Source organism: Galeopterus variegatus, unplaced genomic scaffold, assembly GCF_000696425.1.
Source record: "Galeopterus variegatus unplaced genomic scaffold, G_variegatus-3.0.2 Scaffold3768, whole genome shotgun sequence".
In the NCBI taxonomy this organism is placed as follows: domain Eukaryota; kingdom Metazoa; phylum Chordata; class Mammalia; order Dermoptera; family Cynocephalidae; genus Galeopterus; species Galeopterus variegatus.
The window spans coordinates 68,306-92,522 of NW_007729879.1; the positions used below are offsets into that span (position 1 = coordinate 68,306).

The following is a 24,217-nucleotide window of genomic DNA, read 5'->3' on the forward strand; positions in this document are numbered from 1 at the left end:
GTTTTTGTAGGATTTTTTTTTAAAAGATGACCGGAAAGGGGATCTCAACCCTTGGCTTGGTGTTGTCAGCACCACGCTCAGCCAGTGAGCAAACCGGCCACCCCTATATAGGATCCGAACCCGTGGCCTTGGTGTTATCAGCACCGCACTCTACCGAGTGAGCCATGGGCCGGCCTTTTGCTTTTATTTTAAAGAGTTTTGTCTTTGTTAGTGCTTAGTCTGTCGGCCTTTAATTCCTTCACATAAGCCTGGAAAGACGGTAAGACAATGGATAGGCAAAACTTCTGATCAGGTTGGCATCTTGAATACATGCTTTGAGACATCCGTTCTGTTTCTTTCTCACCAGAGTGATTGATAAAATATAAAGAGGAAATTGAAGACATAGCTGGGCTAAAACAAAACAAAACAAAATGCTATATCCAATAAATGGAACAGGAACATCAGGGCCCCAAGTGTGTAAGCAGGCACTGGCAGCCAGGAATTTGGCTTGTTTGGGGTAATGGATCTACAAGTGTTACACAGATAGCCAAGGTACTGGATTCAGACTCACTATTTGAATTGACCCACCCACCCCCAAACAATGATGCTGAGAATGGCCAATTCCAGTTGATACCTGAACCTATGTTTTATAAGAAGCTGCAGGCCTGGGTAGGCAAGAGGAAGACCAGGAACTAAAAACCTGCTGTTTGCTGACTTAGAGCCTGGATTGAGTGGTAGGAATTCAAACTGGCAATATAAGATTGCAAATTCCAAAATTTAAAAATATACAAAGAATCCTAATGCTGTAAAGTCAACAGAATCAACAAATATGAATTAACTCCAGGTGAAAATAGTGGACTGAATTGCTTTAAAATAAGTTTAATACCCTCAAAAGGATAAATGAAGGACTCAATTAAAAAGAAAAAAAAGTTTTGAAACCCAAACTGGCAGAAATAAAACTAGAACAAATAAGTACAAAAAGGAGACAACTAAAAATCTTGGAAATGGGGCCGGCCCGGTGGCGCACTGCTACAGTGCGCCTCCCGCCGAGGGTTCGGATCCCACATACAGACCGGTTCCCGCTCACTGGCTGAGCGAGGTGCGGGCGCGATACCGAGGGTTGCGATCCCGTTGCCGGTCCCGGTCCGGTACGGGCGCGACACTGAGGGTTGCGATCCGTTGCCGGACATGAAAAAAGACAAAAAGGAAAAAAAAAATCTTAGAAATGATAGTGTAGTCACTTTTGTTTAGTAGATTAGTCATAGTCAGAATTAGTAACGTGAAACTCAAGTTAATATAAAAATTTAGTAGGTTAAATAGTCATAGTCAGTTGGAGAATTAGTAACTTGAAATTCACTTTGAAGGCCTGTAGGAAGGCAAAAAGCCTTTTTAAAAAAATAAGAACATTTAAGAGGCATGAAGCTCTAGTCTACATTTAATAGGTGTTTCAGAGAGACAGAGAATAGAGAAATGGTGGAGGAGCAGTATGTAAAGAGAAAATGGATGAGAATTTTTCATAATTTGAGAAAAACAGTAATTCTCACATTAGAAGTATACTTTGAGGGATGGCTGGTTAGCTTAGCTGTTTAGATCGCAGTGTTGTGACACCAGCGTCAAGGATTTGGATCCCTACACCAGCCAGCTGCCAAAAAAACAAAGTAAAAGAGTATAGTTCGAGTATTAAGCAGGATAAGTAAAAAGAAATCCACCCCAGACGCCTTGTAAAGAAATCAGAGATTTAAAAACCAAAAGAAGAAACAACCCAACTTAAAAGCTGCCAGAGAGAAAAGTCAGAGTGCTTTCAATTCAATTGTTGCTCTTTTGAAATAGACTTTTTATCTGCAGCAATGTGCAGAAAGCAAAAGAGGGAGTGATGTGGAGCAATATCCACGAAAAGGTAAAGGTAAGAGGAAAGTAAATGCTTTCTTAAAATTTCACACTGATCTAAATAATCATTCTAGAGTGAAGATAAAAATAAAAACATTATAACATATGTAAATATGAATGTCATTTTGTTACCAGGCAGCAGGTCCAGGTTTTTGGTTCATCCATGAAAAGAAAAATCTTTCATGAAACCAGCAAAAGGAAAAGAAGAGAGGGACAGAAAATCGGAACATAATAGGGCTTTATTACCAAGCAAATGTACATGCCAAAGAAGTGCACTGGCTTCTCTGTGAGGGAGAAATTCATGTGCCTCTGAACCTTGTCTTCTTCCCTCCCTCATGGAAACCCCTGATGACCATCCTCTGCCTCTTGTATTCCGTCTGCCTCTTGTATTCCGTCTGCCTTGTGCGCAGGCTCTGGCCAATCCAGTCTGAATATGTGCAGCAGATAAGATATAAAAGAAACAGTGAATAACAGGAAACAGATAAAATGTGTTGGTAAAATTAACTATTGATAATAAAAATAATAAGCTTTTAAAAATATTAAATGTTGAAACTTTAATCAAGAGTAGTGAGATAAAAGAAGTTTTCAGTGGTTAAAAGTTCTTGTTTTAGGGCCGGCCCGGTGGCGCACTGCTACAGTGCGCTGCTTGGGAGCGCGGTGGCGCTCCCGCCGAGGGGTCGGATCCCACATATAGACCGGTTCCCGCTCACTGGCTGAGCGAGGTGTGGGCGCAGCACCGAGGGGTGCGATCCCGGTGCCGGTCCCGGTCAGTACGGGCGCGACACTGAGGTTGGCGATCCGTTGCCGGACACGAAAAAAGACAAAAAGGAAAAAAAAAAAAGTTCTTGTTTTAGGGCCGGCCCGGTGGCGCACTGCTACAGTGCGCTGCTTGGGCGCGCGGTGGCGCTCCCGCCGAGGGGTCGGATCCCACATATAGACCGGTTCCCGCTCACTGGCTGAGCGAGGTGTGGGCGCAGCACCGAGGGGTGCGATCCCGGTGCCGGTCCCGGTCAGTACGGGCGCGACACTGAGGTTGGCGATCCGTTGCCGGACACGAAAAAAGACAAAAAGGAAAAAAAAAAAAGTTCTTGTTTTAGAGGAAGATGGAGATAATGAATAACTTTACAGATGGTTAGGAAGATTTATAGGAAAGTATATATATTAAACAACTGAAGTACAATCTTATAAATTCCAAACCAGCAGTTGGGGGATGGGGTGGGAGGAGGATATAGAAAACTTTATCAATCTAACAGGTGGCAGAAAAGATAAAATAAAAATAAAAACAAAAAAGGATGGTAAACTGAAAACAGAAATAAGATGGCAGAAGTCCAGTGTACCACAGTCAAGTGGTCAGACTTAAATGTTCCATATCATTTAAATGTACTCATATTCTAAATATGTGCAAACAGTTAATTTCTATTTCATGACATATTTTCAGAGACTTCCCTTATATCCTATATCTCCTGTCTCATCTGCTCTTGTGATTATCCTTTTAATCTACTACATCATCAGTTTCTCCCTCTTTACTGCATCGTTTCCATCTCTATATAAAATACAATCAACCTTTCATTGATTCCATTCTCTCTAGCTTCTGCTGAAAGTCCACATACTGCTTCCACTTCATCTCCCATTCTCTGTTCAACCTCCTTCCTCTATCTCCCTTCTTCTACTGAAACTGCTGTTGTCAGGAGGTTCCAGTGATCTCCATGTTGCTCATCCAGTGTTCACTTCTATCTTCTTTTTTTCCCCTATGAAAAAAATACAAATACCTACTCATAAATCAAATATTTTAAACATAGAGGTAATATAGGAAAGTGATTAAGAGCATAGACTAACAAATACCTACTCATAAATCAAATATTTTAAACATAGAGGTAATATAGGAAAGTGATTAAGTCATCAAAATGACTTGGGTTTTGATCCTGGCTGCCTCCATGTTTAAATACTAGGTGTGTGACTTTGGGGGAAGTTGCAAAACCTCTCTGTGCCTCAGTTTCCTCATCATAAGGAAATAATGGCTGTGTGACTTTGGGGGAAGTTGTGACAGCTTATTATATGTACTCTTTTGTGATTTACTTTTTTTATTGAATTTTGTTGCTGAGATTTATCCTAACTATTGGTGTGTATGTCCGGTTTATTAATTTTCATGGAGATAATTATATCGCATACTGTTCAGGGCTGTTGTGTGAATTAAATTAGATAATACATGTAAAGTGCCATAGTGCTTGGCACATAGTAAGAGCTCAAAGAAAGACTGCCCTTGTTATATTTAGTATTATTCACTGCTTTATGAAATATTGTAATGAATATAACATGGTTTATTTATTCTCTTGCTGATGGGCATTTGGGTTGTTTCCAGTTTGTAACAGCAGAACAGAGTGCTGCTCTGAACATTCACGTACCAGTGTCCTTGTGCCCTTGTGCAAGAATTTCTCAAAGCCAAATATATTGACCTAGAAGAATTTCTGAGTCATAAGTTATGCTTTTGTTCAACTGTATTAGATAATGCCAACTTGTTTTCCAAGGTGATGGTACCTGTTTCTGTTTCCACCAGCATGTATGTGTTTCCATTACTCCATACCTTTGTTAACAATAGGTATTGTCATATTTTCATTTTTCCTAATCTAATGGTTGTAAAATAGCATTTTGTGGTTTCATTTGGATTCTGTTAATAGTGAGGCAGTCTTTTCATATGAGGATACTTCTTTTAATTCCATTTTTCCATGAACTTGTTGGAGTACCCCCATAAGTTTATTGGTTATTTATATTTATATTTCCTTTCCTGTTCTTATCTTCTGCCCATTTTTTCCCTAATGGGTTTTTTTCTTATTGATCTGGAGGAATACTTTAAATATTCTTAATATTAATCCTTTGTTGATTCTGTTTGTTGGAAATATCTTTTCCCAGTTTGAAGCTTTTCTTTTTTTCTTTTTTTATGGGATCCTTTGATGAACAGATGTTCTGAATTTTAATTTAGCAGAATTTACTTATTTTTCCTTATCTTAAGAAAGCTTTCTCTACCATAAACATATTTTCTATTCTCTATTATGAGGCATGTAAATGCCTTAACATTTAAATAATTAATCTACCTGGAATTGTGTTTGTTTTCTGTTGTTGGTGGGAGGTTGGTTCCAGTTTCCTTTTATTTCATTTAACGTTTTTTTGTTTTGGTGGATGGAGGATAATACAGTTTTTCCAGTACCACTTTGTACTCATCTGTCCTTCATTGAATAGTGTCTCTAGAACACTATTTAAGTGGAAAAAATAACTGTGTATCCTTGTTTTGTTCTTTATTTTAAAGGAATGCATCTAAACTTTCACTGTTGAATGCAACGTTTGTTAACAGATTTGCTTTACCCTTTACAGAAATTCCTTTTTGTCCTCATTTTCTAAAAAGGTTTGAGATTTGCATGGATGTTGAATTTTACTAAATGCTTTTTCTTTAGCTGCTGAAATCATTCTATAGTTTTCCCCCTTTAATCTGTTAATGAGGGAAATAAGTAGCCTTTTTAATGTTTAACTACTCTTGCATTCTTAGGATAAATGTTATGGGGTCTATGATTTATTTTTTTTATATATATTACTAGATTAAATTGGCTGAAATTAATTAAGTTCATAGGTTTGCATGAAAGCAGCTGTTTAATATAAACTTGTTTTAATTTACAGCAGAAAATATAGGTGCAGAACTCAAAGCTCCACTTAAGCAAGAACCTCTCCAAGTAAGAGGTAAATCTATTTTATTCTATTTTTTGTTATAGTGGTATTTTAAGTTAAATATATACCATTATGAGGCTCGTCAGTTAGCTTAGTTGGTTAGAGTGCAGCTTTGTGGTAACACCAAGGTCCTGGGTTAAGATCCCCATATCAGCTAGCCACCAAAAAATAATAATAATGATAAAAAAATAAATATATAACATTAGTTTATATGGAGCTCTTTATAGTTATATCATTATATGGGTATAGTTATTTTTACTTTTATTTAAATAGATTGACCATAAGAATTTATTCTCCTATTTATAAGCTAATTTTTCAGTGAAGTTTATTTTGCATTTTGTTCACAAATTTTTTCAAAAATCCAAAGAAAGTAATGGCAAATAAAAATCATCAATTGCTTTATAATTTTTAGAAAAGTGATATAATTAAATGACAAGAGGCCAATACCTTTCAGCTACAGCTTGTTCAAATCCAGGTAGAGTTTGGCCATTCTTGTCTGACTTTCTTTTCTAGAAATTGAGTACTGAAGGAATACCTGTTTGCAGCTCTGCTCTGTGTGACAGGCTGTGGTTCCCATTTCCAGAGCAGCTGTTTCATGGAGTTAGTAACTGTATGGGATTAGGAGCAACTGTGGCTTTGGTGTCAGACAAAACTGGGTTCTGTTTGTGGCTTCAGTGCTTACTAGCTCTCTGACGTTGGACAATTTACTTGACTTCTCTGGGCCTTAGTTTTCTTCCCTATAAGAGGGCTAAAAAATGAGAACTTTTTTCTAGGGTAACTTTGAAGATTACACATAGTAGACAATCACAATTAAGAATAATTAATGTTGTGACAGCATCATCATCAATAATATGGGCCAAGATAGGCCAACAGGAATTTCTAGCTATTTTGAAAGAATTTTTAAAATTGATTTTTTAAAAAACTAATCTTTTTAAAAAAGAGAAATGTAATTCTCCTTTCTGTTCCAGAGAAGCTCATCTGGATTTTGAGTTTTAGGGTTAGTGGAGAAAGGCAGTTTAGAGATCTGAAACTCATGCAGAAAGATATCTGAACTACTTATGTACTTTTTTCAGATAAGGTTTGATTTTTATACTGTACTTATTTTTGAAATATTCTTATGAAGTAATATTTATGCATTTAATTTTAGTAGTTAATGTCTTATTTTAGGAGTCTTTCTACCCACTGTAATGATGGATAATTTTAGGCTTAAGTCGCTCTTTCAACTTAGAAGTAGTACAGAAAGCTGTGAAGTAATAGACATTAGAATAGAGTATGAAATGAAAAGGTGACAATTTGAAACAGAACACATGAGTTTCTGTTGTCTTGCTTTTGTTCTTCAGATGTTTGCTGAAGTTATGTATATCATGTGACCAAAAGTGTCACTTTTTAATGATTTATTAACATAGACCACTGTTGTGTAAATTTTTAACTCACAGACTGTAATTGATGCCAAATTGAGATTTGTTATTGGAATCTCTGGCCTTTTTATTAGAAGTTTGATACTTGAGGGCCGGCCCGGTGGCGCACTGCTACAGTGCGCCACTTGGGAGCGTGGCGGCACTCCTGCCGAGGGTTCAGATCCCACATACAGACCGGCCGCTCACTGGCTGAGTGAGGTGCGGGCGCAACACCGAGGGTTGCGATTCCGTTGATGGTCCCGGTCCAGTACGGGCGCGACACTGAGGGTTGCGATCCGTTGCCGGTCACGAAAAAAAGACAAAAAGGAAAAAAAAAAAAGAAGTTTGATACTTGACAATAGGAAAATAATTTAGTAGACGACAATATTTTACCTATAATCTGTAATAAATTTTCTGTAATTTTTAACTGATAAAATTGTTCTTAGTTTGTATCAGTTTTGTTATGTTATATGAAATAGTTCAGTGGCTTTAAACTTTTTTGACTGCAACCTACATGAGAAGTACTCCTTAATGATCGATCTAGTATACATATACATTAAGACTGAAGCAAAAATTTTCACCAAAAGTACTATTCTTAATTATTTGCAGTATTCTTTGATTACTTTCTATTTTCACTTTTTATGAAATGTCGGTTTTACCCCACAGTTTTAAAAACACTGAACTAGCCTGTAATTTTTTATTGAAACTTCAGTTCATTTTCAGTCAGACCCTACACAATTTAAATTGTGTCAGTATGATTTAGAATAACTGGTATTACCTGTACAAGGTGTCCATTAGACAAAGGGTTGGCATTTTGGCATCAGTTATGGATGAACTAGGGAGACAAAAGCTAGATGGCCACAAATGCAATTCTGTCCTATTCACTTGGAGAATTTTTTTCTAATGCCATTTAGCGCATCAAGAAAATGGTCAGTTTTTTTTTTTTCTAATGCCATTTAGCGCATCAAGAAAATGGTCAGTTTTTTGTGGAATTCGTTAGTGACCCACTTAACTATCAGCATGTGTTCATCTTCAAAGGTGACTTTTAATATGCGTATTTAATATGTTTTCCTATGTTTCTGGTTTAGTCAAAGCAGTTCTTAAGAAAAGGGACTATGGATCAAAGTACACTCAGAATAATTTCATCACTGGAGTCAGAGCAATAAATGAGTTCTGCCTTAAGTCCAGGTACAGTAGTTTTTTAAAAAATGTGGTAGTGTGCCCGATCTAAATAATATAACAATTTGTTTCTTAGAATGTGTTACCTGCTACCATCCATATGTAGAAAATTTCCTACTGGCTCCTTCCTAAACTGAAGAAATATTTTTATAGTCAAAAATGTTTAAATTGTTAGCTCGTCAAACTGAATTCTGTTACAGCATGAGCAATTCCAATCTTTCTCAGCTTCTTAAACACACAAAGGCAAGTTCTTCAAAACCTTGTACTGTTATGTCATTGGTGTGTGGCAGAATTACCAATAAGATTATTTTGCATTTTTCTGTGTTTGACTTTGTAAAGTTCTGTTTTTTTTGCTAGCAGAGTTGAGTACTTAATTTAGTGAGTTACATTTATATTCTAACTCCAACTATGGTTTCTGTTGAGTATAAATTATTTTTACTTCTTTCTGGTATTTTTTGTTATTAATATTCTTGTAGTCATAGAGATATATTGAAATTATATTTGTCACAAATTTAAACTTTTCTCCCTCCTTTGTGGGTCAGTTAGAGAAGTTAGTTGATCTAGTCTTTTCCCCCTCTTCTTCATCGTCATATTCTCTATGGTATAGTATCAAGAAATAAGAATTTCTATAATAGATTTTATAACTATCATAACTATTGAAACAGCAACTGGTTATGACATTGATATAAAACTATATTCTGTCTCACACAGAGTATTTTATTTAGTTCTCACAAAAATGTTGTGAATTATGTGAATCAGATATTGCTGTCTCCACATCACAGTCCAGGAAACATAATATGAGATGTTAGTGACTTGACACCTAGTTCATTTAGTGAGTCAGTGACAGAGAGAAACCTAGAAAATGCTTATCTTAAGATACATGGTCCAAACTTTTTTACTAACATGTGATGGATGTTGATTTTTTTTAAAAATCTAAGTTTAATTTCTAGAACTTAATGATATTCCATAGTCACCACATTTTTAATTACAGGTATTTTCATTGCTCTTAACAAAATTTCCTTAGGAAGACCTATGATTAAATATTATGACTATTTATTTAACAGTGACTTGATGAATACACAGTTGGCCCTCTATATCTGTGGATTTCACATATGTGGATTCAACTAACTGGATCAAAAATATTTGAAAAAAAAATTGTCTGTAACTGAACATGCACAGGCTTTTTCTTGTCATTATTTCCTAAGTAATACAGTAAAACATCTATCTACATAGCATTTACATTGTATTAGGTATTATAAGTAATATGGAAATGATTTAAAGTATACGGGAGGATGTACATAGGTTATATGCAAGTATTACGCCATTTTATATTAGGGACTTGAGCATCTGTGAATTTTAGTATCTGCAGGAGATCCTGGAACCAATCCTCCGCTGATATGAGGGACAACTATAAACATTTCAGAATTTAAGAGAAAGAAAAATAATTAAATAGCATGTAATTGACATATACCCTTAATGACTTGATACCTTTGAATGGATATTATCACTTAGTATTAATCTAGCTGTAAACCAATATGACTGTAAATGTTTTATTTAAATTCTTAAATAGAGGACTGATACTCTAGTCCATGTTCTTTCAACTTTTCACTTTTTTTTCATACGTTAAAGATGGTGGTGGTGCACCCATAGCAGATGAAATACAAGCACTCATGAAGAAGGAATTGAATTTCTACATATGCTGTTATTTTGTCTGTATTGAACATTAAGAGTACTTCTTTTTTTTCACTGTCTCTTGACATTTACACTTACAGTGTATGAGGGTGGCTATTTCTCCATACCTTTACCAATTGTTTGTGTATAAAATGCCATCTTTAAACTGATCTTAAAAAGCTATACAGGTCTACTATATTCTGTTAAGCTGAGGACAGTTTAGTTGCTTTTACCTGCCCTTAGTAATCCTTTTAAGTACATAAACTGTATACACCTTGTCTGAATAAATTCAACATGTGTCTTTCTCCAGTGATCTAGAACAACTTCGAAAAATCAGACGACGAAGTCCCCATGAAGATACTGAGTCCTTTACTGTGTACTTGAGATCAGATGTGGAGGCAAAGTAAGAACATAGTTTTTTTGTTTTAAAAGTGCAAGCTGAATTTGGGAGACAGACTCAAAAATTTTTTTAAATTTTAGATTGACTCTTAATAATTGTGTATATTTATGGGCTACTGTGTGATATTTTGATACATGTATACAATGTGTAATGATCAAGTCAGATTTTTTAAATGACATGTCTTAAAAACAATATTTATATTTGCAAATTTCATTCTGGGAGTTAATAGTATGTACTATTATGTCATAATTTATAAAAAAATTTGCTGTCAAATTTACATATTGTTTAGATTTAATTTAGAAAAGTTCCTTAAGTGCTTTATATGTTTCGAAAGGATCTTATGCTTTGTTCTAAGATTCTCATATAGTTATATTCATTTAGATTTAAATATGATTGAAATAAAGTTATTAAAATGGTTCATTGGTGTTGACCATGTGTGTATGTACAGATCTTTGGAAGTTTGGGGAAGTCCTGAAGCTCTTGCCAGAGAGAAGAAACTGCGTAAGGAAGCAGAAATAGAATACAGGGAACGTAAGTATATTCAGTATAAAGCTGAGTTAATTAAAAAGTAACTTGTAGGTAAGAACTGTGCCTGTGATAACTATGTACTCTCTAGTGCTTGCTCTTGGCTTTGGCTCTGTTGATCCCAGCAAATACCAGTTTCCAACTTGGGATTCAATTATTTTACAAAAAACAGGATCTGTCTTTTTCTTTCTTTCTTTTTTTTTTTTTTCTCTATACCTTTTTAAAGATGATGAGAGGAAGAGAAGCTACAGTTTGTGGTTTTTATAAGACATATGACTATTAAAATTTATGGTCTGATTTGAAGATTATACCTGTTAACAAATGTGGTAGAATAGACATAACTATTTATAGAATAACTGTTTTCTTACAGAAAGGTTTATTAATTCGGCTGCCACATTAATTCATTCATTCAGCACATATTTATCAAACACCTATTGTGAACAAGAAGCTGTGCTTATTGCTTGAGATTTTGTTGCAAATAACAGTCTAGTGAGGCTGGCCCGTGGCTCACTCGGTAGAGTGTGGTGCTGATAACACCAAGGCCACGGGTTCGGATCCTGTATAGGGATGGCCGGTTTGCTCACTGGCTGAGCATGGTGCTGAGAACACCAAGCCAAGGGTTGAGATCCCCTTACCAGTCATCTTTAAAAAAAAAACAGTCTAGTGGTTTAGTGACAAAGCCACCTTTAAAGAATTTAGATTTAGGATAACGTAAAGTTAAAAATTAAAAAATGTTTTAGATAATTCTTTGAAATATATATATTATGTATTAATAGCAAAAGTGATGCATACTTGTGATTAGAAAAGAATACAGAAATAGAATAAAAAGTCTCCTTTCATTTTCTGTGATACCATTTCATTTTCCTTCCTAGAGATAAACTGTTGTTGACAGTTTGGTGTATATTTGGTTTCCAGTGTATTTGCAAATTCATATACACACATTTTTTTACTTAAACATTAATGGGATGATACTATACATATTGCTGTACATCTTGCTATTTATAGATACCAGTGTAATCATAACCGTTTTTTTGTATCTGCATATAAAAATCTACCTTTACCTCATTCTTTTTTTTTTTAATAGCTGCATAGTATTTCATTGTATGGATGCAGCAAGATTTGTGTTCTCCAGTTTTTCACTATTACAAAAAATACATTAATGATTATCCTCATAAATTTTTTTTTTTAACTTATGAGATTATTGTGAATATTTGTATAAGATAGAGTGTTAATAGTAGAATTTCAGGGTCAAATGGCATGGGCATTTTAAAATTTGATAGCTCCTGAAGAATTATTTTCCAAAGGAAATATGGTACCAATTTACATTTACATTTACAGTGTATGCGGGTGGCTATTTCTCCATACCTTTACCAAGGCTGGGTATTAACAATGTTTTAACTTTTTTGTGTATTTGATGGGCAACCAGATAGTGCCTTGTTGAATATCTCTAATTTTTACTGAGATTGATTATCTTCTAATATGTGAGGGGTCTTCAAAAAGTTCAGAGAAAGATTTATTTTATCTGTTAATTCCATTTTTCCATAAACTTTTTGAAGTACCCTTGTATGTTTCTTGTTTTTTCTTAGTTCTTCTGTAATACTTTTTTTAATCTTTTGTTCACTCTTCTATTAGACAGTATGTCTTTAAAATTGATTTTCACGGGGTCTTGGTGGATTTTAATTCTTAATTTTATATGTTCTAAATATTTTCTAACATTCTGTCTTCAATTTTGTTTTGTTTTCCCCACTTTTGTATGGAAATTTCAGTCATATTCAGAAGTACAGAGGAAAGTGTGATAACCCTTCTAGTACCCATCACCTAGCTTTACAGTTAGTTATCAATATATGGCCAGCCTTGTTTCATCTATATTCCCCTTACCAACCCTCACCCTACTAGATTACATTGGAACCAGTTCCAGATATAATATTATCTGTAAATATTTCAGTACGTATCTCTAAAAGGTCAGGATGTATGATTTAGTCAGTTCATGTGAAGGTGGTGGTTGAATTGTTTTAGAAAAGTTATCTATCCACTTCCTGCAGTAACCTGTCAATCTTAATAATCCTCTCAGTTGCCCTGTAGTAGTATATCTAGGTTGTTTAATTCTGGCAAGTAAAGTGTATGACCCTCTGCTGATGATGGCTTTTCTTGAAAACATTATGCCTCTTTCAAGCTAATCTAGTCAAGAAGAATAAGGAATATATTTAAGATTTCTTGTAGCCTGGAATATATAATATTAAATTATCTACATGTTAAATAAGTGGATTTCCTTGCAAAATCAAAGTTCTTTTAATCATGGGGTTAACATCTTGAAAAGTATGAAGGAGTCAGTGAATCATAGTGTCTAAAGGTTTTTGGCCTCTCAGAAGAAGCAAATAGTTGTTGACTATCTTTATCCACTGATATGCTAAAGCAAACTGCACTTAAATTCACAGGAGTGAAATATTTACTTTAAATGGAAGAAATATATTTTGAGGTCAGGTAGCCCCAGAAGTTTTCATATATTGTTCGTTAATGGCTTCCATTGGGTTTCTGTATAGATAACACAGGATACATTTGAATGTTGTTTTAATAGGATGTATTCCATTGGGGAGTTAGATACTCCCACTTCAGTTATAATTCTGTTATTCTGGGAAACCTATGTGGTAATGTGTCAGGATTAAAGGGGAGATAGAAGTGCTAGTATCTATGAAAAATGTACACACATTTTTTTTGACAGTTTATTTTTGTCTGTTAAATGACTAATGGATGTGATTGAGCATTCTTAGGTTTTCAAGAAGAATATTATTGCTGTGATTCCTTTTTTCAGTTTGATAGGACATTTTTTTTTTTAGTGTTCACATTCCTTATAATAATGACATTAATTTTTATCAGTATTGGTTAGACTTGCTTAGGGTTTGAGGAGTTAATAAATTTTGGATTGTGTGACTGTTGAAAAAAGCCCTAATTTTCTTGTCTTAATTGTCTAATTTTAGTGGCATAGGTTTCTTCCTTTCCTTTGATCCTTTCTAATTGTTCCCTAACGGTGCCCTGCAACTTGTTTTAGTTCTTCCAACATGAAGTAACTGCTAGGCCAGTTCTTTCTGTCACCCTATTTTTGGTTTATGGCCTTTTTACCAAAGAGGGCATAAAGGATTCTTTGATGTTCTACTTCAGGGTCAGTGTCCACATCTTGTTCATTTTTAGCAAATCTAATTCTAAAATTACCTATTGATTCTTTGTTTCTTTGTTTTCAGTTTTGGATCTTAATCTAATCAATTTTCCTAGGGGGAGGCTTCCTGGATAGCTTATAACAATCTATGTCCCTGGCTCTTATTAAATTTTCCTTTGTGCTGTAGAGTCTATCTTTAATAGTCAGGGCAAACTATGGCCTATGAAGCAAATCTGACCTGCTGCCTGTTTTTGTGTAGTCTCTAAGCCATGAATGGTTTTTAGATTTTTAATGATTGACAAAAAATCAAAAGAAGAGTAATATTTTGTGACACCTGAACATTACATGAAATTTAAATTTCAGAGTGCACAAATGACATTCTCCTGGAACACAGCTATGCTCGTTTATTCACATGTTGTCCATGGCTGCCTTTGCACTACGAACAGCAGAGTGAGTTGCTCTAACAAAGACTATGTGTAGTGTTCCTGTCATTTGCACTGCTGCTCAGTGTACTACAAATTGCAGTAACACAGTTACAATTCAATAGAGTTTCTAGTGCCATGGTTATAGATGTACACAACGTTTTATTTTATTTTTTTAATATCAGTGCATACCTATCTTGTCAGTAAGAAAAGTAGACATCTAGCATCATGCTTTTAAGTCACAGTTGAGTGCGGATTATTTTGTTATTAGATAGCAAGGCACTGTGTTTACTATGCATTGACACTATAGCTGAGTTAAAAGAATACAATATATGTTTACAGTATCAGACCAATCACTCATCACAATATTCTCAACTAACAGAAAAGCAAGTAAAAAAAATTAGAAAATGTATAAGGGAATATCATGACAGCAGAATTTCTTCACAGAAATGAAAAATGAGAAGGAGGCTGCAAGCAAAGTTATAGTTTCTGAGTGGCACGTTTGTTAGCCAAACAAGGAAAGCTGTTTTCCATTGGTGAGTTAATTAAATTATGTTTAATTGGAGCACCTGAAGAAATGTGTTCAGGACTAGTCATCTTTAGACAAGGCTAGCTGCTCAGAGTTTAGGACAATGAATAGTCAATTAAAAAACAAGGCAAATAATTTTGAGTGGTTTTCCTTGGCTCTTAAGCTGACAGATGTTGTTGATACTACTCAGTCTTTGTTATTCAAGGAGTGGGTGCTGGGTTTGAAGTGACTTAAGAATTACCCTTTATGAGTAGTCTGTGTTGAACAACTACAGGCAAGAATATTTTCACCAAAGATATGGAGAATACTAATTCAGTAAACCTTAAGTGGAATCTGCTAAGATGTGCTACAGTTGATGGTGGTGGAAATATGTGTGGAACAGAAAAAGTCTTAGTTGGACAAATTTACAAAGCTTGTGAAAATATAAGATATTTAAATGAATACTAATTCAGTAAACCTTAAGTGGAATCTGCTAAGATGTGCTACAGTTGATGGTGGTGAAAATATGTGTGGAACAGAAAAAGTCTTAGTTGGACAAATTTACAAAGCTTGTGAAAATATAAGATATTTAAAGAATGAAATACTGGGCCGGCCCATGGCTCACTTGGGAGAGTGTGATGCTGATAACACCAAGGCCATGGGGTACGGATCCCTGTATAGGGATGGCAGGTTTGCTTACTTGGGAGAGCCTGGTGCTGACAACACCAAGTCAAGGGTTAAGATACCCTTACCGGTCATCTTTTTACAAAAAACAAAACAAACAAACAAGCAAACAAAGGAATGAAATACTACCATTTGCAACAGCATAGGTGGACCTAGAGAGAATTATATTACGTGAAATGAGTCAGGCACAGAAAGAGAAATATCACATGTTCTCACTTATTTGTGGGAGCTAAAAATACACATAAACTGGGGGGCGGGCAGGGAAGAAGACACAACAAGTACAATTCCTTGAAGTTGATACCACAAACGAACAGATATGAAGTTGTTGGGAGGGAGGGGGGAGTGGGAGGAGGGAGGGAGGTTTCGGTAATGGGCCACAATAATCAACCACATTGTATATTGACAAAATAAAGTTAAATTAAAAGAAAATATAAGATGTTTAAAGCCTATTCATCAGTAGATATTTTGCATAAAATACTTGTCATCAGCAGGTACATTGCAGAAAATGCATAAATCTGTCATTTGTTATTGAACCGATAGTGTCAATAGTAAACTTCATTCACTCTTGTAGCCTTAACAATTGTCACTATTCTGTGAATTTTTTGTCAGAAATAGAAGCTGATTGTCTTGACTTGTCCTCCTTTACAGAATTTCAATGGCTTAGCAGTTTACTGCAATATTTGCGCTCAGGATTGAAAAATTCAAGATTGAAAGTTTTCTGAATAAGAAGACTCACACATCAACCACTGTTATCAAACACTGAATGACTGAAAATTAGCTTTTGCTGCAGACTTGATTTTTTTTTTCTTAATTGCATTTAATGTAAAATTACAAGGCAAAACAGTGCTTAAATACAAAACTTATTCTAAAGTAAAGTCATTTCAACAACAGGTTCATTGTTTGAACCACAAATAATGTCAGTCTGCCTTATGCACTTCCCATGCTGTTAAAAGTTAAACAATAGGAATCTGCAGCAGATATATTTTTCAGGCCCAACCTACAGTTACAGAAGTGTTTTTCAGATGATGCAAATGCAGAGGAAATTTCTCTGTTTCAAAATCCATTGAATCATGCAGTTGAGGAACCTAACCTTCAACTGAAAGTGATTAATCTACAATGTGCTGAAAGGCAAATATCAACAGAAGACTTTAATAGAATTTAATATACTAAAATTCTATTAAATTCTATAAATGCATATGCTCACTTAAAATCATATGCTCATGGATTGATGTCAGTATTTGGCAGTACCTATTTATAAGAAAAGAAATTTTCAAATATGAAGTAGTAAAATCTCAGATCATCACTAACAGATGAACATTTGCAATCAGTTTTGATGGTAAGGAACACTAAATTTGAATCCCAATTAAGTGAAATGTTATCTCACCCCCCAAAAAGTATTCCGTTTTTTCATTAGTAGACCTGTATTACAAAGAACTGTATTCACATTTTTATTTTATTTTACACTTTGTCAAAAAATCTTATGGAAATTTGTTTTCTCTTTTTAGGTGCTTTCATAATATCCTTTATATTGCCTCTTGGCTTCCAAAGCATAAAATATTCACTATCAAGACCTCTACAAAAAGCATTTTTCCATCCCATTTCATTGGTTTCATTAGAATTGCAGCCAACTTTATTTGTTTCTGTGCTTTTGAAAGAGTGACTGGTAATGTGATAAGAGGATATAAAACTGGAAGCCCTTGAGTATAAATATTTAGGAGGATTCTGAATTCTTTGACTATATTTATTCTGCACAGGACAAAGGCTTAAAATTATTTCCTTCCCCAGATGAGTTGGCAAAATTTCTAAGTGGAAATTGTGAGACAATTATGGTCAGTAACACAGGAAGAAATGGGTAGAGAGAGTTTCTTGAGAGTATAAAGAGTTCAGCATCAAGAGGGGGAGCAGTGGGATAGGAAGGAGATTAAGGAGAAGGGAAGAGGGAGGAAAAGACATGCAAGGAAAGAACAAAGTAGGCAAAGTAGCAGTGCTCAAGTTGTCCCGGTGTTGGCCAGTGGAAGTGCCTCAAGTTAGCTCGGAAGTCCTTTTGTCACAACTCTAGTACTATGGTGTTAGGAAAATATAGGAAAATGGTCAGGGCCCTTCAGATGTTCAGAATCTTGCTGAGCATTTGCTGTGAATAGGTTGTGGGTGGAGTTAGTGCTCTTGCACCGCACCGCCACCTTGGCTGGAGTTTACTGCCTAGGGCGGCCGCTGCCACACAAGCGGCCATGCCTTTCCAACCTTTGGCTTCCAAGGACCTGTTTGCTGGTTACCTAGCTCATAGACCTGCGTGTAAAGGGTCTGGTGACCCAGCCTGGCATGTGAGGAGTCTGGGGACTCAGCCTGGCATGGTTAGGGTTTGTGACCCAGTCTGTGAACAGGGTCACAGAGTTCAGAGGGGTCTGTGAGTTCTAGACCCAGCCCTAGCTCAACAGTTGGCCCAGTCGGGGCAGGATTACCGGCAGGTAAAAGATCCTGACAACTGGCATGGTCACCTAGCTTTACAATTGGCATCATGAACAAGATGAGTAGCTCTGCAATTGGCTGTGTCGACAGGATTCTGACATTAGAAGAGCAGCACAATTGGCATAGTGCAACAGGCTCTGGCGACCCAGCCTGGAATGTGAAGGGCTTGTGACCCAGTCTGTGAACGGGCTTGAGGGGTCTGTGAGCTCCAGACCCAGCCCTAGCTCGACAGTTGGCCCAGTGCCGGTAATCCCAGTGCCAGCCCAGTGCTGACTGGGCTGATGGTTGAGCTAGGACTGGGTCTGGAGCTCCCAGACCCCTCAAGCCTATTCACAGACTGGGTCACAAACCCTTCACATGCCAGGCTGGGTCTCCAGACCCCTTCATGCAGGTCTATAAGCTAGGCAACTGGCCACACGGTCCTTGGAAGCTGCAGGTCTGGAAAAAACATGGCCGTGCAGGGTGGGCGCCAGCGGCAGTAAAACACCAGACAAAGCGGCGCCACCTTGCAGGCACACCTACTCCACCCACAAACATGGTGTTTACCAATGACCCTGAACCAGCTCCAAGGCGAGCTGTTCCATTTTCCCAACAATCCACCCCTTCAGAGTCCCAACCCTTCACATGCCAGGCTGGGTCTCCAGACCCCTTCATGCAGGTCTATAAGCTAGGCAACTGGCCACACGGTCCTTGGAAGCTGCAGGTCTGGAAAAAACATGGCCGTGCAGGGTGGGCGCCAGCGGCAGTAAAACACCAGACAAAGCGGCGCCACCTTGCAGGCACACCTACTCCACCCACAAACACGGTGTTTACCAAATGACCCTGAACCAGCTCCAAGGCGAGCTGTTCCATTTTCCCAACAATCCACCCCTTCAGAGTCCTGTGCCGTACAATCTACGCATTCAAAATCTTCTACAATGTTCCCTTAGCGAGGATAAATGACCGTTACATTTACATAACCTATTGTCCATTCAATATACCTTAAGGCTTGCAGTTCTGTCCTTTTAACTGTCAGCTGCATGTCCGGTTAGTAGTCACCATTGGTGTGATCCTCCATGCAAATCCTGCAGTCATACTGATGGGAAGTTCAATGCATATTCAGCAGGCCAACACATTGATCATGTGACGCTGGTACAGTGCCTGCAGCCAGAACACTACAGGCGAAAAGACAGAAGAGTCATTGGTACCAATAGGGGAAGTTTTTGCCCCTCTGGTAAGATACATGCCATTTTATCATCCTGAGAAAGGATGGTTGCAGGAGTAAGTATCTTACCTGACTTATAATACCATACTTTATTTGCTAACACTGTTGGATCTTTAGGTTCTACATGTAACAGTATAGGGGAACTCATAATTGGCCATAATGATAATACAAATGTGCCCTTTGGAATAGAGTGCTCATCTGTTCCAGGCCATGTCACCTTTACTTGGAGGCCAGTACTTGTCAGCCAAGGTGAAACTTGCAAGCCTTCCTCTAGTCCTTTTCCCAAAGGCCCTGTAGGTAGGTTTAACCCAGCTTATGTGGGGGGCTTTTATCCTCCAAGGCTATTCCCATTGTACTGTCTGTCCTTGTTGCACAGGTTGGGGCTGGTAAGAGAATATTTCCATTCTTGCTTTATCCTGGCTTTAAAAGCTTATCTTTAGTAGTGATTTGCAGCTGTATAGGTGCTGCAGCCCTATGCAACAGAGCTTCCACTGGAGAGGGTCCGCCCTTGTGGGGTCTCTCATTTAGAATTCCTACTGTTGGCCATAATCGCCATGCCCACCCCTTCAGGGATGGGGGTTGGGTGGATAGCCTTAGTCCCTTTTTTAAAAGGCCATTGTACTGGTCAGTCATTCCTGCTGCCTTGGGATGATATGGCACATGTAACTCCCACTGAATGGACAACTGGGAGGCCCACCTCTGAACCCCAGGTCCAGTAAAGTGGGTTCCATTATCACTTTCTATAACTATAGGCCTGCCATACATAGCAGTAAGGCTATTCAATTCCTTCACAGTGTTTACCTGGTCTGGGGCCTTACAAGGCCTTACAAACAGGAGACCAGTAGCCGTATCAACAGCTGTGAAGATGTATCTGAAATTCTCTGACCTTGGCAGTGGTCCGATAAAGTCCACTTGCCATTGAGTCAGGGGCACCCTTCCTCGAGTTATTTGCCCATCTGTATGGGGCATCCGCCAGGGGTGTAGACTCTCTTGGGCACACACTGGACAAGCACGACAGGCATTCACTACATTTTCCCATTTTACAGGCAGCACTCGTCTTTGAGCTGCCATCCACATGGTTTTACTGCCAGCATGCTGCATTAATCGATGTAACCACTGGGCTACATCAGCAGCTGGAGCTCTCTCCAGCCATCTTACCTTAGCCAAGGCATTGGCTTCATCATTTCCTTGATGAAGGGGATGTGTCCTGTGACGTGGGAAAGAGTTACTTTTTTCTCATGCCCCAATTCCCATAACTCTTGCCACATGGCTTGTCCCCACAGGGGTCGGTGGCCTACCATCCACTGTTGATACTGACAAGTAGAAATCCAAAGGGTTAAACCTTAGTACACAGCCCAGCTGTCAGTACAGACGGTTAATGGCCCAGGCTCATTTTTTATCACCATCCATACTGCTCTCAATTCAGCCCATTGACTGCTTTGCCCTGTACCATTTTCATACCACATGGTATCTGTTAAGGGCAGGACAGCAACCGCTGTCCACGATGCTGAAGGTCCCATGCTAGAACCATCTGTATACTAAACTTGCTCTGTGATAGGTCCCTGTCCCTCATGGAAAGGTGTAGCCTCCACCTCCATGGGTAACGGTTGTGTCAAAGTTTCCTCCACAACCTCTACTGGGCCTAGCACAGTTTGCAGCTCTTTGGACAGAGGACTCGTTGACACAGTGCTCATTTGTTCTGTATATGCTCCCCATTTAGACAAAGTGGGAGTCTGAGCTACACCCATTTTAGGGTTGGTGGCCCACATGCGCAGCCACCCTATTATGGGGTATGTCATCCTTACTAGGACTTTGGCAATTCCTGTGATAGCTTCAGTGGCTATCAAGGCAGAATACATAGCTGCTAACTGCTTTTCTATTAGGGCGTAGCACACTTCAGCACCCTTCCAGAGCTGAGACCAGAATCCTACAGGTGTGCGGAATTGGTCCTGTCTCTGCCACAAACCCCATCCTAACCCCTCCTGGGTTATATGTACGTCTAACTCAAATGGCTTCATGGGGTTGGCCGCTTGTACTTGCTGTATTGCCCTTTTTGTAGCCTGATAAGCTTGTTTTAATTCCTCAGTCCAATTCTAGAGGGCTCCTTTCCTTGTCGATGCATATAGTGGATGTGCCATTTGGGCCATATGGGGTACAACTCTCCAGTACCCCAAAAGTCCCAAATATGTCTGTAGCTGAGCTACCGTTGTGGGTCGAGGGTATGCCTGTATCTTACCTATAATAGCTTCTGGGGTGACCCTCATCTTATCTGACCAGAACACTCCCAGGAATTTGACTGACAGCCCAGGTCCTTGCATTTTGGCTGTGTTCACGGCCCTCCCACATTGTTGCAAATGACTTAGCAGCGTTGGAGCTGCCTGGGTTAAATCTGCAAGAGAATCAGAGGTTAGTAACATGTCATCAATGTAGTGAAACATTGTAACCATGCTGGGCCTAGTCCACATGGCTAGGTCCCCAGCCACCAAACCATGATAGATGGTTGGGCTATGCAGATAACCTTGGGGCAATACTTGAAAGGTCCACTGTCTCCCTTCCCATGTGAAGGCGAACTGATCTTGGCTATCAGCCGAGATTGGAATGGAGAAAAAAGCATTTGCAAGGTCCAATACATAATGATAAGTCCCCAGCTGAGTCATCAGCTGATTCATCAAGTCATGAACTGAAGGCACAGCTGCATACAAAGGAGGCACTACTTTGTTCAGTTCTTGATAATCTGCAGTCATTTTCCAGGTACCATCAGGCTTGTTCACTGGCCATACTGGAGCATTAAATGGGCTCTGAGCCAGACAAATAATGCCAACTTTCTCTAATTCCAATATAGTAGCATTTATCTCTGCATGTCCTCCTGGTAGGCGATACTGCTTTACATTAACTACTTGTCTTGGCTGGGGTAACACCTGTGGGTCATGTTTAGCATATCCTCGTAACCCAGGCTTTACTGTTCGTATTTGTAGCCAAAACTGTCCAACTGTTGTTTGCAGGTGCAAACCATAAAGTACATCCATACCCACAATGTATTCAGCTACAGGAAATATGTATACAGTATATACATGAGGAGGTAATCTTCCTATGCCCAATGGCAGTGACACAGCTTTGACCTCAGTAGTATGTCCTCCATAGCCATCTATATGAACCATGGCCCCTGGAAACTTATCTGGATTGCCATATATCAGGCTACATTCTGCACCTGTTTCCACCAGTGCCAAAACATGCTGCACATTCGTCCTCGACCAATATATTGCCAATTCAACATGAGGCCTCCAGTCCTCGCCTGCCCCCAAAAGATGAGTACCTTGGCCTGCTCCCTAATCGGAATGGAACAGTTCATCTGCCTCTTCAGGAGCAACCAAAAAGTCCTTTAAATCCACTGAGCGTACCTTGCTACCCGTTTCCTGACGTTTGGTGAAACGCTGTTCAGGGCACAATTGCTGCCACAAGGTAAACAGAAGTGCATCTGGCTGCCAGTCAGTTTTCTTTTTATCAACCCCTGCTGCAAGCAAGTCAAGCCACATCTACTTACGGCTAGTGTTGCTTGGTTCCTTTGGGATAAAATCCCGAGTATTTCTTGGGGGTTTGCTCTTAGCCACCTTTCAGACCCCTTTTGCATGTCTGCTATCCTCTACTTCACCCAAGCTGGCTGTCATGGTTGTTACCTCGTGTATAGGACAACCAGTGTATGGGGCCAGTATGGCCATCAGTGACCCAAAGGACATTGACAGGGCATTTCGCAGCACTGTCTCTCATGTTGCCTGTAAAGTTCTCATCGTCTGGGCCACTTGTGTTCACATTAAACATGGACTCCTGCATCCCCAGCTCTCAAATGATTTGGACCAGCTCAGCATACGTTTGCCATTTACTAACAATCTTGGGCAGTTCTCCAGCATTTACCCACATGGTTTGGGCAGCTGCATTCACCCAGTCCATCAAGGAGTGATTAACTGGCCTTTGTGCATACCTGCGGCTATTCTGAAGCCGCTGTCTCAGGGATGGGTGCATGGTGATGGAGGCCAATTTCTCCATCTTCTCACCAGAGCACATTACACTATCCACCCCTGGGTCCCATAACTCCAACAGCCAAGCAGTCAGGGTCTCCCCATGTTTCTGCCTGAACTGTCTCCCCAAGTCAACCAGTTCAACCTGGGTATGCGGGACATAGGTAGTGAACTGGGTCACCTGTGGATCACCCACCGGTTGTCCGTCTGGTCCCATAGGCTGTTCGTGCCTCAATTTCTCATGCACAACAGGTCGTGCCTGGAGATGCACAGTTTCCCCCAACTCACCATTGGGTTGGTCTTCTTCCTTGGTGTGAGGGGCAGGAGTGGCCAGTCCCTGCACGTTATCCTCCAGGATATCTATCCGTGCTTCCAACAGCTCTGCTTTCTGCCTCGAATCTGCCAGTAGCTGCACATCATCCGCCAGCAACTCTGCTTTCCGCTTCAACTCTCCATCAGTTTGCAGCAAAAGCCAGGCTCCAGTCAGCAGAAAAGTGGCCACTGGGCACCACACGCTCAAAGACAGCCACATTTCTTCCTCCTCCCGAGGGTTTTTCTGCCATAGTACCTGTTCTATGCTGCCTTGCAGCACAGTGTGAAGCAACCAGGTCCTAGTCAACAGAAGGTTGGCCATAGGGCACAGTATATTCACGAATAGCCACATTTCCTCCTCCTTCCAAGGGCTTTCAGCTCCTGTACCTGCTCAGAGTCCTGTGGCAGGCTACGCCAAATGTGGCGTAATCCTGCCTGACTATACCAGTTTGTCTGGCTACTGCTAAGTTATGGCTAAGGCTTGGAATCCTCACACAGTGCCAGTTGTCTAGTTCTTAATCCTGTTCGTGATGCCAGTTGTAGAGCTAGGCGACCACGCTAGTTGTTGGGCTCTTTTACCTGATGGTAATCCTGCACCAACTGGGCCAATGGTTGAGCTAGGACTGGGTCTGGAGCTCCCAGACCCCTCAAGCCCATTCACAGACAGGGTCACAAACCCTTCACATGCCAGGCTGGGTCACCAGA

At 39.0% G+C, this 24,217-nt stretch overlaps 1 protein-coding gene across 1 annotated transcript in view; it reads left to right on the forward strand.

The window, feature by feature from the left end:
* SLC30A9 (solute carrier family 30 (zinc transporter), member 9) overlaps window positions 1–24,217 on the forward strand; it is an 80,386-nt gene that overhangs the window by 17,479 nt on the left and 38,690 nt on the right. The window contains exons 3-6 of the mRNA XM_008585941.1: window positions 5,533–5,592; window positions 8,066–8,165; window positions 10,138–10,230; window positions 10,676–10,758. Coding sequence (XP_008584163.1) covers window positions 5,533–5,592; window positions 8,066–8,165; window positions 10,138–10,230; window positions 10,676–10,758 — 336 coding nt within the window. The remainder of the gene's footprint in view (window positions 1–5,532; window positions 5,593–8,065; window positions 8,166–10,137; window positions 10,231–10,675; window positions 10,759–24,217) is intronic.